Raw genomic sequence first — 14,412 nt, forward strand, 5'->3', positions numbered from 1 at the left:
ATCAGCTTGGAGGGGATAACTGTGTTGAATGCAAAGCTGAAATCTACAAACAACAATCTGGCATAGCAGTTCTTGTTGTCCAGGTGAGCCAGGGTGGTGTGGATGGTCTGTGAAATGTAGTCAAGTTATGTAGTCAAGAACGTTGTTCCTGCATCAGTCATCTCTACTCATCCTTAACCAGGACAGAAAGTTGTGTGCATGCGATTTGTGGCGCTACTGTCGCTTTAAGAGGGCGGGGCATCTGTGCGTGTCAGTCTGTGTTGCCAGATCCGGTCATTCTCCGCGTTCTTTCTCCTGGTTTATAAAGACCACTAATCGTGGATTTATTCGTTCTCTCTCTCCATTAAAACGAATTCTAAACAAATTCGTGTATTGGAAGGATATAAGAGTATAATAATGTTTTGACAGACCCGCTTCCGAGGTTTCTTCTCGCGAGATCTGGCAACACCAGCCAGACCCGGAACTTCAGAGAATCGATCAGGCAGGATGGTCAATTCCGCGATCGCTGACGTCGGCGCGAACGCAGATGAACGTTCCTCGCTCGGTTATCGGTTCTGTGTTCTGCGTGTTCTTTGTCGTGTCGTATTTCTGTAACAAGGTAGGCTCGGCACTTTCCTCGCTGCTGCTGGTGACGATTTCGTGTCGTTGTGTTGCTTTGTGTGTCTGTACGGTAACGTCACCACTTGTTTTTTGCAGTATGTCCTGTCTGTGTTGAAATTCACCTTCCCCACCTTGTTTCAGGGGTGAGTAGGGGACCGTGACCCCTGACCTCCAACACCGCCCGCTCCCTCTCATGCTCTCTCTCTTCTGACCTCCGCCAGGTGGCAGACCTTCATCGGCGCTCTCCTGCTCCTGCTCTCAGGGAAGTTGGGATGGGTGGAGATCAGCACCATCCCCAGGTAGCACCGGCCTCTGGCACCTCAGCGCTGAAGCGAGATGACCTCTGACCTCTGCTCTGTCCACAGGTCAGCTGCCCTGGCCTGGCTGCCCGGGTCTCTGCTGTTCGTGGGCAACATCTACGCGGGTTCCCGGGCGCTGTCTCGCCTGGTAACTATAGAACCTTGATCTTCACTTTCACTTCTGCTCAGTGATGGTGTGATGCTGGGTGCAGAGGTCACGACCCTGACCTGACCTTATTCTGTTATTCTTCCACAGCCGATTCCATCCTTCTTCACCCTTCATAATGCATCTGAGGCCATCAGCGCCGCCATCGTCAAGATCACGCAGAGAGAGGTGGGCACGAGCGCACACACACACACGTTCATATCCACTAGTGCGGTGTGTGTTGATGTGTTCTGTGTGTGTCTGTTCTGTAGCGAATGTCCTGGATGAAAATGTTCAGGTAGAGGAGCTCTTCAGATAAAACCTTTACCCCCAAACCTGCTGATGGATCATCTCAGATTTTCCTTCTCTGTCCTCAGTGTCCATCTGCTGCTCATCCCTGCGGTGGTCCTACCACATTACGACCCTCAGGTACACACACACACACCTGTGTGTTGTGTAGAATTTTTTGTGTCCACTAGATGTCGTCTAAGGCCTGTTCTGTAGATGATTATGATGATGACCACGTTCTGTACTGTTCTAGTTTGACCTCGGTGGGTACCTCTGGGCGCTGCTGCACATCACTTGCGTTGGTCAGTTTCTTCTGTTTGAACATCCTCAGCATTTTATTCACCTTCAATATCAGGCTGCAGTCAGCGTCTCCTCTGTCTCCTCCTCCAGGGGCCTACAGGGTGTTCCAGAAGAAGACCAGTCACCTGAGGTACCGTGTGCAGGGTGTGTGTGTGTGTGTGTGTGTGTGTGTGTGAGTGGTGTGTTTGTGTGACCGTTCTTCACCTGCTTGTGTTTCAGTGATGTGGAGCAGCAGTACATCAACTACTTCTTCAGGTGAGGTGATGGAGCTGAATCGCAGGATTTCTCTTCCTTTTGCTGTGTCTGATCCATGTTTTTGTTCTCCAGCGTTCTGCTGTTAGCTGTAGCTGCTCATCCTACAGGTAAGGAACCCACCGAAGCACCACCTGGAGTTCCGTTTCAGTCCTTCATCACATGAGAACACCACACTCACATCTCATTATGCCTTAAAACTCATATCAAATTCAGTTTTTCATAGACATGAAGTCTTACTGAATGGAAATTGTTCGCTTTCCAGGTTTTGTGCTTATGATATATATTAATATACGTAATTAATATACAATGAATTGCTGATGTTCTAATAAAGAACAGTGTTCCTACATCAGTCACAATCTGTGCGTGTCAGTCTGTGTTGCCAGATCCATTCATTCTCCGCATTTTTTCCTCCTGGTTTCTGTAAAGGCCGCATTAAAATTATTATAAACAAGCATGTGCGTTGGAAGAAGGAGAATAATAATGTTCTCACGTTATTATCATTAAATACATGACTCCTTTCGAACTCACCAGTTTACGAAATACTAAACCATCTGAGCACAGAGCTCCAACACTGCTGGGCTGTGGAGAACCTGTAGAGCAAGAACGTTTTTGTTGGTTCTAAGTGGAGGATGAAGTGTGATCACGCTCGAGCAGCCGTGTAGCAGCAGGGAGCGCCGGTTACGGATCAGAGGCACAAACACAAAGAGGTTCTAAATATGGATTATTGATGGAACAAGCAGAACATGAATGCATCTGGACAGACCAGATGAAGCTCCTATTGTTCATGTCTGAATGGTTTCCTCTTTTGGTTTTCAGGAGATCTGATTGCAGTTCTGGAGTTCCCCTTCCTCATGTCCTACAAGTTCCACAGTGGCTGCTGCGCCAGGTAAAAGGGGAACCCAGCAGAAGATGCTGCTCTCCTCCAGATCTTCCTCTGCTTCAGAACAGATCAGAAGAACCAGAAGTGATCTTTGTTAATGAGTGGAACTCTTCCTCCTTAGTGCTGCCTTCAGCTTTTTCCTCCTGCTGACCACTTTCAAGCTGAAGAACGGTCTTCCTCTGGAGCAGACCAGACGATGGGTCTTTCTGGCGAAGGTAAGGAGAACAGTAGAGAGATAGCGAAACACACACATGATGAACATCTACACCCTGTGGACAGGACAACACACAAATGACCTTTTTATCTCGCAGTGTCTGGCCTCAGGTCTGTCCCCACTGGTCTTTAGCATCCAGGTGACCCCTGAGATTCTTTGCTGGTGAGTTCCTTGACTTCCTGGACTGTGTAACTATTTGATGTCTTCATGACTGCTGGTTAAGTGGAACGTTATCTTCCTCAGTTTTTTCTGTAGCCATGCTGGAGAAGCCCTGTCTGTCTATTCTGAAGGCGCATGAGGTTCTTCCAGTAACCAGTTCACCAAGTGCCTTACTGAGTGAAGTAGGAGGAGAAGGAACTTCATCTGCTGAAGCTCACAGTTACTAATAAACTTTTCTGTTACTAATAAACATTTTGCACTTATTTACATGCAACAGAAGAAGCGTCATGAACGTCCTACTTTAGAAGAACATTCCTCTTCCCTTTACTGCAGGTTTTCAACTAACAGAACATTTTATAAATTAAAATTACTGTACATTAGTGATCAGTATTCAATCAAGCAGTTTTTGTTTATCCAGCGTGTTCTACAATGAACTTTTCCTGATAGCAGAACAGCAGAGTGGAACCCAGCCCCCTCCGGTCACATTCGTCCAGGAAATTACGGCATCTAGCACCTCCAGTTGTGTATGCCGTGTGTGTGTTATGATGTAGTATTGAGGTAGTGTAGTGAGCTGTGTGTAGGGCTGAAACTATTGAATATTTTTGGATTCGAATATATACGTTTTTAAAAAACTCAAAAGTGTCTAATGCAACATGTAAATCGTCTTAAAATGAGCAAGCAATTGGCTGTTATTCCTCCCAAAAAAAGTTTTTTTATTCAAACGCAATACTTTTATTAGATCAAAGTTTGAAACCTTTGGGTTACTGGCTCCAGAACTAAGACCATTTAATCAACCTTTCTGTGAAACATTCATGATGTACATGAAAAAACCTATGAAACATAGGTTAGCCATATATATACACATATATAGCCTTTTTATTTTATTTTAATTATACCCCCTGCTATAGCCCATCTGAGAATAAAGAGAAAAAAGTATAAAAGGTACAAAATAGTAAAAAGAAAATATAAATAAACAATTCAGGTATTACTAATAATCCAACTTAAACAATACAGTTCAGATTCCAGTTGTATCCAGATGAGGAAGGTCGGTGGAATGCTTGTCTTAGTGAATGTGTGTGCAAAGTATGTGCAAGTCTGCGCCGCTGTGATATACAACAAATGCTATAAACTCGGCCAAAAGTAAATCTATATTCTATGTATGAATGTAGATTTGTCCATCTGTTGCATTTATTATTTCTACCTAATGTATGGGGAAGGTGTGTTTTGAGATTTAACCTATCAGTATGTGTGTGTGTGTGTGTGTGTGTGAGAGAGAGAGAGATGAGGAGGGATGAATTACATGAGGGAGATCTCATGCCTTATCTTGCCTCGTCACTATCGACTTTTAACACAAATAATTACAAATAATGTACGTTCTAAGAAGCGCTAATGTTAGTTAGCAATCGTAAAAGTACGATACCTTGTAGAAGCTCCGAGTCGCTTGGAGAAGTGCAGTTTACGTGAGGATTTGTTCGGTTAAGGTGCTGAAGTTTTGACAAAGTACTTTTATGGTAATACAGGTCCGTTTTACAGTGTTTACACCACACTACGTTGTCCACGCAGCGTATTATGAGGTAGTATTGAGGTAGCATAGTAGTGACCTGTGTATTATGATGTAGAATTGAGGTTGTATAGTAGTGAGCTGTGTGTATTATGATGTAGAATTGAGGTAGTATAGTAGTGCGCTGTGTATTATGATGTAGTATTGAGGTAGTATAGTAATGAGCTGTGTATTATGATGTAGAATTGAGGTAGTATAGTAGTGAGCTGTATATTATGATGTAGAATTGAGGTAGTATAGTAGTGAGCTGTGTGTGTATTATGATGTAGTATTGAGGTAGTATAGTAGTGAGCTGTGTGTGTTATGATGTAGAATTGAGGTAGTATAGTAGTGAGCTGTGTATTATGATGTAGAATTGAGGTAGTATAGTAGTGAGCTGTGTATTATGATGTAGTATTGAGGTAGTATAGTAGTGAGCTGTGTGTATTATGATGTAGAATTGAGGTAGTATAGTAGTGCGCTGTGTATTATGATGTAGTATTGAGGTAGTATAGTAATGAGCTGTGTATTATGATGTAGAATTGAGGTAGTATAGTAGTGAGCTGTATATTATGATGTAGAATTGAGGTAGTATAGTAGTGAGCTGTGTGTGTATTATGATGTAGTATTGAGGTAGTATAGTAGTGAGCTGTGTGTGTTATGATGTAGAATTGAGGTAGTATAGTAGTGCGCTGTGTATTATGATGTAGTATTGAGGTAGTATAGTAGTGAGCTGTGTGTATTATGATGTAGAATTGAGGTAGTATAGTAGTGAGCTGTGTATTATGATGTAGAATTGAGGTAGTATAGTAGTGAGCTGTGTGTGTATTATGATGTAGTATTGAGGTAGTATAGTAGTGAGCTGTGTGTGTTATGATGTAGAATTGAGGTAGTATAGTAGTGCGCTGTGTATTATGATGTAGTATTGAGGTAGTATAGTAGTGAGCTGTGTGTATTATGATGTAGAATTGAGGTAGTATAGTAGTGAGCTGTGTATTATGATGTAGAATTGAGGTAGTATAGTAGTGAGCTGTGTATTATGATGTAGTATTGAGGTAGTATAGTAGTGAGCTGTGTGTGTTATGATGTAGAATTGAGGTAGATTAGTAGTGAGCTGTGTACATCAATACTACAAAGTGTGTGTGTAGTGTTGATGATTGATGTAGTATATTAGGCCCTTTAAAAAAATGTAAAAAAAAAAAATGATGGCAAACTGACCAGAGTAAAATTCCTTGTGATGTGATTTGATGTGATTAGCAGACAGCCTGTGCCATTTGGAACAATAACAACAACACAATTCCAGAACTTTCCTTCTATAACATTTGCAGCTTTGAGTGTAGTCGGAGAGTAGGGGTGCACCATACAAGTACGAATACTTGCAGTTCAGTCCTCGCCGATACTGAGTACTTAATAACAACATGATTTAAATTTACAGGTAACAGCTTTAGTCATATAATTTAACCAAAAAAGGGTCAAGTTTGGAATTAAGAACATTTATTTAAAATGAAAAGCCTGTTGCATGCAACATATTACAGACTAAATCATTATAAAAAATGTAAACAGTGGCATTGCAACTCTCGTCTCGTCTATAAGGGATGATAGTGGCCTAGGGGTAACACACTCGCCTATGAGCAAGAAGACCCGGGTTCAAGTCCCGCTTACTACCATTGTGTCCCTGAGCAAGACACTTAACCCTAAGTTGCTCCAGGGGGACTGTCCCTGTAACTACTGATTGTAAGTCGCTCTGGATAAGGGCGTCTGATAAATGCCGTAAATGTAAATGTAAAATGTAAATGTCTATCCACTGGGAGTTTAGGCTAATTAGCTACACGGGGCTAACGCCGCTGGTCCGAATATCCGCGGTGAAACTCCACGCAGAGCAGGCTTGCAGTGGGCTGTGGAGTCGTGGAGTTTAGGCCGCTCCGTGTCAGTCATGTGGACATCATATCTGGGCTCCAGAACATGGAGGAGACGCAGGAGATGATTCCACACGGCTGACACGTCTCGCCTCGACATTCTCCCCGCTCTGAGCTGGGGGCGGGCTCTCTGGGCCTGGGGGCGGGGCCTGGGGCGGGCTCTCGGCGCCTGTGATTAACCCCTTGCACGCCGCTCAAACAGACAGTTCTCAGATCGTGCTATCGGTCCCGGTATCGGGGGACTTTTAACGAGTACGAGTACTTAGAAAATGTGGTATCGGTGCATCCCCATCGGTAAGCAAGGAAAGCAGAGGTGACATGGGAAAAGTGAGGAGTTTGCCTCGGTGGCCTAGCGGTTAAGGAAGCGGCCCCATAATCAGAAGGTTGCCGGTTCGAATCCCGATCCACCAAGGTGCCACTGAGCAAAGCACCGTCCCCATACACTGCTCCCTGGGCGCCTGTCATGGCTGCCCACTGCTCACTCAGGGTGATGGTTAAATACAGAGGACAAATTTCACTGTGTGCACCGTGTGCTGTGCTGCTGTGTATCACATGTGACAATCACTTCACCTTCACTTTCATCAGATTGCCATCAAGCAAGCGCAGGACATCTTCAGTAGTGTCCTATTCTCTGGGATGAAATTAGGATGAGTTGGTGAAGAACTCATGTTCTTCTGCTGAGAAACAGTGGAAACGTCGAGAGTTCGATCACAAGGTTCAGCAGGTCAGCAGGAGGAGAAGGGCCGGACTTCCTGGGCTCTCGCAGCTGATTGGCTGAACCAGAGGGATGGGATATTTGATTGGCCCCGGTGGTGAGTGATTGACGTCCGCCCCTCCCTGCTATCCCATCAGCCCCCTGTTTCCGTTATTGGCTAAAAACAGCCTGTACTCTGACAGCAGCTCCATTTCGGTCTCGGTGTTTTGTTGTGAATATTTTAACAGAAGCGACGTCGTTCTGCTGTTTTAGAACAGGCCTCTGAAAAGCGCTGAAAACACACTCGTTCTTCACCCACAGAACATGGAACAGTTGGAGATCCCGCCTACAAGCGCCGAGGTGGGTCACCCGGTTCCGAGTCGGTTCAGATCCGCGTCTGTCAAACCACCGAGTAAAAGAAATAAGTCGAACATCATGTCGGTGTTCACGTGGCTTCGAGATATCAGGCTGCTCTGTCAGAACCTCGTTTATCCGCGGGTTAAAGTTCACTTCTGCTCTCGGCCCGTTTTTCTGTCTTATATTTCCTTCTCGACCCGACCCGAGTAAAATTCTGGTTACTTTACACAAAAACTAAACTTGATGTGATTGTAAAGTCGGACTAAATAGTGTGTCCTGGGCGCCAGGAGATTTGGTTTGGGTGTTTCTCTTGGTGCTGAGCTTCTGGGGGCGGGGCTCAAACAGGCCCCTGTTTGTGACGTCACCGAGTCACGTTGATGTTTGAGGGTCAGTATTTCTACCTATTTCTACCAGCACGTTTACTTTCAGTTGGAACGTGGTGCAGAAATAGAAGAGCGAAAATATCGATATCATTGTGCCAGTATTGATATAATATTGATACCAACTTGGTATTGACTGTATCAATATTTAGGATCAATCTACACAATCTCTACTGTATTTCTATACACCAAGAGCCAATCATGTATTTCTATACACTGAGGTCCACGCCCCATGCCCGTGTTCCTATAGGCCCAGGCCCAGGCCCGTGTTCCTATAGTTATTTTTCAGAATGTAAAAGTGGGTTGAACACGGGGTGGTAGCGGCCTAGTTGGTAACACACTCGTCTATGAAATGAAGACCCAGGTTCAAACCCCACTTACTACCATTGTGTCCCTGAGTGTCTCCAGGGGGGGATTGTCCCTGTAAATGCTGACTGTAAGTCGCTCTGGATAAATGTAATGTACAAGTATTTTTGTGTGTGTGTGTTTGTAGGGACCGTGGCGGTCCGGGAGGGCAGCTGAAACTCCCTGCTCTCTGTCTGACGTCATGAGTGAACAGTTGGCCCATCAGCTGGATGAAGAGATCAACACATTTTCCACCCGTCCAGAGTGAGTGGACTGTTCCGCTAGGAGCCTTTCAAGTGACCGCAGTCTGTGGAAATCCCCCAGAACATCTGATTCAGAAAGTCGTCATGGTCACACCCCCTCACCGTGACTCAGCAGTCGTGCAAATCCCACAGGGCCACACCCGACAACACGATCATATCCTGACCTTTTTAAAAAAGGGACAAATAATGTCCAGTTCCAATTAAATGAACTCTTATTAATAAAATGTTTGTTTATATTTATAGATGTATAAATAAAAAAATATATAAATAAAAATATTATAAATAAATTATATTTACAGTATTTACCAGACGCCCTTATCCAGAGCGACTTACAGTCAGTAGTTACAGGGACAGTCCCCCCCCCCGGAGACACTCAGGGTTAAGTGTCTTGCTCAGGGACTCGATGGTAGTAAGTGAGGTTTGAACCTGGGTCTTCTGGTTCATAGGCGAGTGTGTTACCCGCTAGGCTACTACCACCCGACTGGTATAGGTACATATTGATAAATAAATAAACAAAAACATTTTATTAATAAGAGCGTATGTATGTAATAATGAATGTGTGTATATGCTGTTTTTAGGGTGGACGTGAACTTCATCGGCTCTCCAGACTCTGACACCAGCAGTGACCTCCTCCTGGCTCAGATGCTGCAGATGGAGTTCGACCGGGAATCCGACTCGCAGCTTCGCCGGGAGGAAAAGAAGTTCAACGGCGACAGTAAAGGTACGCCTAGAACCGTGGATCCGGACGCGTCCCACCCAGCGTCTCGGTGTTTTATTCCACTCGCTTTGTTCTCTCCCGCAGTCTCCATTTCCTTTGAGAACTACAGAATGGTTCACCCATTCGAGGACAGTGAAAGCTCTGAGGACGAAGTGGACTGGCAGGACACCCGCCATGACCCCTATCGAGCAGGTGAGGGTTCTCCGATCTTGTCACGCGATGTGGACATGTCTGTTTTGCTGTAGCAGGTGTTTGTCTCAGGTTACGAGACGTGGTTCTGCTGGTCTTTTGAATGGTGATGAAGAGTTGAAGAGGAGTCTGGTAGTGGCCTAGTGGGTGAGACACTCAACCTACAAACCAGAAGTCCACAAAGTCCCAGGTTCAACCCCAACTTGTGTCCCTGATGTCTCCAGGGAGACTGTCCCTGTCACTACTGATTGTAAGGAGCGCTGGATAAGGGCGTAAATGTTCTCTGTTACATTCAGACCTCCATCTTTCCAACAGATAAGCCCACCACCACCCCGAGGAAAGGCTTTGTTGGTAAAGGCAAGAACATCACCACCAAACATGATGAAGTAGTCTGTGGCAGAAAGAACACGGCGCGCATGGAACATGTAGGTTCTGCACGCCGCCGGCACTGACCCGGTCGGAAACTGGGCGCCCTTGTGACTTCTCTGCTCCACCTCCAGTTCGCCCCAGAGGTCCTGGTGGGGGACGGGATCGGGATGGACCTGAAGCTGCCCAACCACGTCTACAACGCCCTGAAGAAGCACTGCCACGCCGAGCAGCGGCGCAGCGCCCGGCTGCATGAGAAGAAGGAGAACTCCACCGCGGTGAGCCAGTCAGCAGAACTCACCAGAAGGTTCAAACCCCACCTACAACCATCGTGTCCCTGAGCAGGACACTTCACCCTGAGTGTCCCTGTCACTACTACCCCGTCTGGTTTACTGAACCCAGGAGTGACCCGTGATTGGTTCTGCCCGTAAATAACGTGTAGAGGAACGTTCTCTGTTGTGTGTCCTGTAGGAGCAAGCAGTGGACCCCAAGACTCGGCTGCTGATGTATAAGATGGTGAACGCTGGAGTCCTGGAGGCCATCAACGGCTGCATCAGCACCGGGAAGGAGTCTGTGGTCTTCCACGCCAGCGGCGGCAGGTGAGGCGTGGTGTTCTGCTGAAACTCCTGATTTTCATCATGCGTGGATCAGCACCGGAGCTCCATTTAGGGGCTTACTGCAGGATTGACCCTGTTCTTTTTGGACCTTCGCAGTCTGGAGGAGACGGTCGTTCCGGAGGAGTGTGTGCTGAAGGTGTTTAAAACCACCCTGAATGAATTCAAGAACCGGGACAAGTACATCAAAGATGACTACCGCTTCAAAGACCGCTTCAGCAAGCTGAACCCACGCAAGATCATCCGCCTGTGGGCAGAGAAGGAGATGCACAACCTGGCCAGGTGAGGTTTCTTCTTCAGTCCCGAACCTGTTCTGCAGCCTTCTCGCCATGCTCAGAGAACGTCACCACGTCCTCTAGTTCTGCTCCGGGCTGCTCATGTCTGACCTTTGACCTGCTGCGAGCGCAGGATGAAGAAGGCGGGAATCCTGTGTCCGGAAGTGGTCATCCTGAAGAAGCACATCCTGGTCATGTCCTTCATCGGCCACAACCACGTTCCTGCACCCAAGCTGAAGGACGCCCAGCTGAGCAGCGAGGACCTGAAGGAGGCCTACAGCCAGGTTCTCCATGTGCGTGCAGTGTCAGGTCGGGGTGGGGAGGGAGGGCGATGTCCCCAACATGTGATCATGTGACGTGCCTCACACCAAGATGTACGTTCCTTGCATGCCTGCTCATGAAAAGCAGCTGTTGTTTATGAAAGGGGGCATGGTGGCCTAGCGGTTAGGGTTCATTTTCGTACATTTACTTTGTATTTCAAAACTTTTCAAGGTCTGGAAAATTCTCTTTTCAAATTCCAGACTTCTCCAGGATTTTAATGATGTAGGAACCCTGTCTTGCTGTTTAAATAAAGTGAAGTGATTGTCACATGTGATACACAGCAGCACAGCACACGGTGCCCACAGTGAAATTTGTCCTCTGTATTTAACCATCACCCTGAGTGAGCAGTGGGCAGCCATGACAGGCGCCCGGGGAGCAGTGTGTGGGGACAGTGGCACCTCAGTGGCACCTTGATGGATCGGGATTCGAACCGGCAACCTTCTGATTACAGGGCCACTTCCCTAACCCTAAAAACGCAAATGTGTAACAAAGTACGTAGTTCCCATACGTTCTATGTTCACAACGTTTAAAACCAGCGCAGGTCTGTAGTATCTTTGTTGGCTTCACGTAGTGAACCACTTCACGCGGTGCTGCGTGCGTTGCTTCCGTATTCCAGAACTTTCTCAGTTTTTAAATTTAACAATATATTTTAGTTTGACTATATGTCTTTAGCGTTTTGGTTATGAAAATTTCTCCTGGAAATTCTGTAGTAAAAGCGTGTAAGAACCCTGGAGATGGTTCAAAGAAGCAGAAGAACGAGCATCGTGATCTTCTCGTTTTTGTTCTGCAGATGATGCAGCAGCTGTATGGAGCGTGTAACCTCGTCCACGCCGACCTGAGCGAGTACAACATGCTGTGGCATGATGGGAAGGTGAGCACGACTCACGGCGGCCCTCGGTTCTCCGTGCAGTGGCAGCGACTCTGATCGCCTCCGACGCGTCTGTTCTCTGTTCTAGGTGTGGCTGATCGACGTGAGCCAGTCGGTGGAACCGACGCACCCTCATGGTCTGGAGTTCCTGTTCCGTGACTGCAGGAACGTTTCCACAGTGAGTGGACCCATCATGACCATCTTTATTCCTGCGTGTTATTGGATCGGCTGGAGACGGGAGAACCATCTTTGTTCTTCGTCCACAGTTCTTCTTGAAGGCAGGGGTTCCAGACGCGATGAATCTTTTCGATCTCTTCAACGCCGTGTCTGGACTCGAGATCGCCGCCGACAACCAGGCGGACTTCCTGGCTCAGGTGAGCGTGTGGAGCTGGTTCTCCAGGGTTCCGTGTCTGCTTGGTTGTCTCTGACTGTGTCTGTGGTCCACAGATCGAAGCTCTGGAGAAGATGAATGAAAACCACGTGCAGAAGGCCAGTAAGAGAGCCTTCAGCACCAGTGACGGCGGCCCCCCCCTCAAGAACTCTGACGACGATTAGTGAGGTCGGGCGGGGCCACTCGTTGGGAAACAGGGTGGTGGATCTCCGATCTCTGATAATGATGATGATGGTGGTGGCGGTCATAGCTGGGCTGCTGCGGAGTTGATGTCTGAATGAATGTAATGGCTTTTAGAACATGAAAGGAACCTGCAGACAGCAAGTTTTGAGGTGGGGTTCCGAGGCTCTGGTGCCTGGAACAGTTCCAGCAGCGGGTGCTGCGTCGCCCTGCTTTTTGTGACAGAAATAAAGGCTTGTGGGTGGCGCCGGGGTGTTGTTGTTGTGTGTTACAGGAACGTCTGTGGTTCTGCGTCTGGTGCTCAGTAATGACGTTCGGGAGACTTTTTCCGCTCTTCCTGTTTTTACCTGGCTGGTGTTGTGCTGAGTCACATAGGAAGACGAGACGGGATGCAGTGAAAAGAACCACAAACACACACACACACAAACACACCCATGAAACCTGAGTGGCTCGGTCATGCGTGGACGTTCTGATGACTGTGACGCTGCACTTTTCACATCGTCATCTTTCCATCCAACCAGCAGAACCAGTTCCCATTTATTACAGCAAAAAAAATAAAAAAACACTTTCATAACCTTCATTTCTGTTCGGTTCCACTCAAACTCTAAAAGAAAAAGATCCAGACAGCATTAATAAAATCAGCAAAGCAGATGTTTAATTTTAAAGAAGCCCGATCGTGACGTCAGTGCGCATCTCCTGTAGCCCCGCCCACACCTGTAGCCTCAGCGCGGCACTCCTCAGGTCGGTTCCTCCACACGAAGCTGCAGCCATGTCGCCGCTGCTGCTACTGCTGCTCTGCGTCCCGCTGCTGGACTGTTTCCCCGACGGACTGGTGACCGGGAGCTGCCAGAACATGGTGCCGAGCCACGGCGGAACCGGCCAGGGCAGCGCGGCGCCCTACACCGTCACCGCCGACCAGGGCAGCTACAGCGCCGGGAGCCAGGTGACAGGTACCGCTGTCCGTTCCCTTAAAAACGAGATAAAAACTCCCAATTTACTCTTCCAGGTGACGGTACCGCTGTCCTTTCTCATGAAAACGAGATAAAAACTCTCAATTTACTCTTCCAGGTGACAGGTACCGCTGTCCGTTCCCTTTAAAACGAGATAAAAACTCTCAATTTACTCTTCCAGGTGACAGTACCACTGTCCGTTCCCCTAAAAACGAGATAAAAACTCTCAATTTACTCTTCCAGGTGACGGTACCGCCGACGGCTCCTCTAAAAACGAGATAAAAACTCTCAATTTACTCTTCCAGGTGATAGGTACCACTGTCCGTTCTCATCGGTACCTGTCACTCTTCCAGGTGACAGGTACCGCTGTCCGTTCCCCTAAAAACGAGATAAAAACTCCCAATTTACTCTTCCAGGTGACAGGTACCGCTGTCTGTTCTCATAAAAACGAGATAAAAACTCGGAATTTACTCTTCCAGGTGACAGGTACCGCTGTCCGTTCCCTTAAAAACGAGATAAAAACTCCCAATTTACTCTTCCAGGTGACAGGTACCGCTGTCTGTTCTCATAAAAACGAGATAAAAACTCTCAATTTACTCTTCCAGGTGATGGTACCGCCGTCCGTTCTCATAAAAACGAGATAAAAACTCTCAATTTACTCTTCCAGGTGACAGGTACCGCTGTCTGTTCTCATAAAAACGAGATAAAAACTCTCAATTTACTCTTCCAGGTGACAGGTACCGCTGTCCGTTCCCTTAAAAATGAGATAAAAACTCGGAATTTACTCTTCCAGGTGACAAGTACCGCTGTCCGTTCTCATGAAAACGAGATAAAAACTCTCAATTTACTCTTCCAGGTGACAGTACCACTGTCCGTTCCCCTAAAAACGAGATAAAAACTCTCAA

General features: G+C 46.8%; 3 protein-coding genes across 4 annotated transcripts in view; all 3 read left to right on the forward strand.

The window, feature by feature from the left end:
• The first annotated feature begins 287 nt into the window (after nt 1-287).
• tmem241 (transmembrane protein 241) lies at nt 288-3,407 on the forward strand. Its single transcript, XM_028968003.1, has 15 exons — nt 288-598; nt 697-743; nt 822-899; nt 966-1,047; nt 1,156-1,233; nt 1,317-1,342; nt 1,422-1,473; nt 1,586-1,634; nt 1,723-1,762; nt 1,852-1,887; nt 1,960-1,994; nt 2,704-2,773; nt 2,889-2,982; nt 3,079-3,143; nt 3,225-3,407. Exons 1-15 carry the CDS (start codon nt 527-529, stop codon nt 3,277-3,279), a joined length of 879 nt encoding a protein of 292 aa, XP_028823836.1. The 5' UTR covers nt 288-526; the 3' UTR covers nt 3,280-3,407.
• A 4,039-nt stretch (nt 3,408-7,446) lies between these two features.
• Nucleotides 7,447-12,802, forward strand: riok3 (RIO kinase 3 (yeast)). The gene is made up of 13 exons (XM_028969568.1): nt 7,447-7,650; nt 8,521-8,636; nt 9,214-9,356; nt 9,438-9,545; nt 9,858-9,967; nt 10,043-10,186; nt 10,380-10,507; nt 10,622-10,804; nt 10,931-11,090; nt 11,909-11,989; nt 12,075-12,164; nt 12,253-12,360; nt 12,434-12,802. The coding sequence occupies exons 1-13, from the start codon at nt 7,615-7,617 to the stop codon at nt 12,539-12,541; spliced, it is 1,515 nt and encodes a 504-aa protein (XP_028825401.1). The 5' UTR covers nt 7,447-7,614; the 3' UTR covers nt 12,542-12,802.
• A 366-nt stretch (nt 12,803-13,168) lies between these two features.
• Nucleotides 13,169-14,412, forward strand: part of LOC114784722 (putative ferric-chelate reductase 1) — a 28,311-nt gene continuing 27,067 nt past the window's right edge. For both annotated transcript variants that reach the window (XM_028970341.1, XM_028970340.1), the window contains exon 1: nt 13,169-13,507. In XM_028970341.1, coding sequence (XP_028826174.1) covers nt 13,327-13,507 — 181 coding nt within the window. In that variant the 5' untranslated portion in view covers nt 13,169-13,326. The remainder of the gene's footprint in view (nt 13,508-14,412) is intronic.

Source organism: Denticeps clupeoides, chromosome 2, assembly GCF_900700375.1.
Source record: "Denticeps clupeoides chromosome 2, fDenClu1.1, whole genome shotgun sequence".
NCBI lineage: Eukaryota > Metazoa > Chordata > Actinopteri > Clupeiformes > Denticipitidae > Denticeps > Denticeps clupeoides.

What these genes read in the sequence shown, in the direction of transcription:
- tmem241 (XM_028968003.1), top strand. Translation starts at nt 527, where the DNA reads ATGAACGTTCCTCGCTCGGTTATCGGTTCTGTGTTCTGCGTGTTCTTT. An exon ending in TACCACATTACGACCCTCAG is followed by an intron (nt 1,474 to 1,585) that starts GTACACACACAC and finishes GTACTGTTCTAG; the next exon opens with TTTGACCTCGGTGGGTACCT. An exon ending in TGTAGCTGCTCATCCTACAG is followed by an intron (nt 1,995 to 2,703) that starts GTAAGGAACCCA and finishes TTTGGTTTTCAG; the next exon opens with GAGATCTGATTGCAGTTCTG.
- riok3 (XM_028969568.1), top strand. Translation starts at nt 7,615, where the DNA reads ATGGAACAGTTGGAGATCCCGCCTACAAGCGCCGAG. An exon ending in GTTCAACGGCGACAGTAAAG is followed by an intron (nt 9,357 to 9,437) that starts GTACGCCTAGAA and finishes TCTCTCCCGCAG; the next exon opens with TCTCCATTTCCTTTGAGAAC. An exon ending in AGGCGGACTTCCTGGCTCAG is followed by an intron (nt 12,361 to 12,433) that starts GTGAGCGTGTGG and finishes TGTGGTCCACAG; the next exon opens with ATCGAAGCTCTGGAGAAGAT.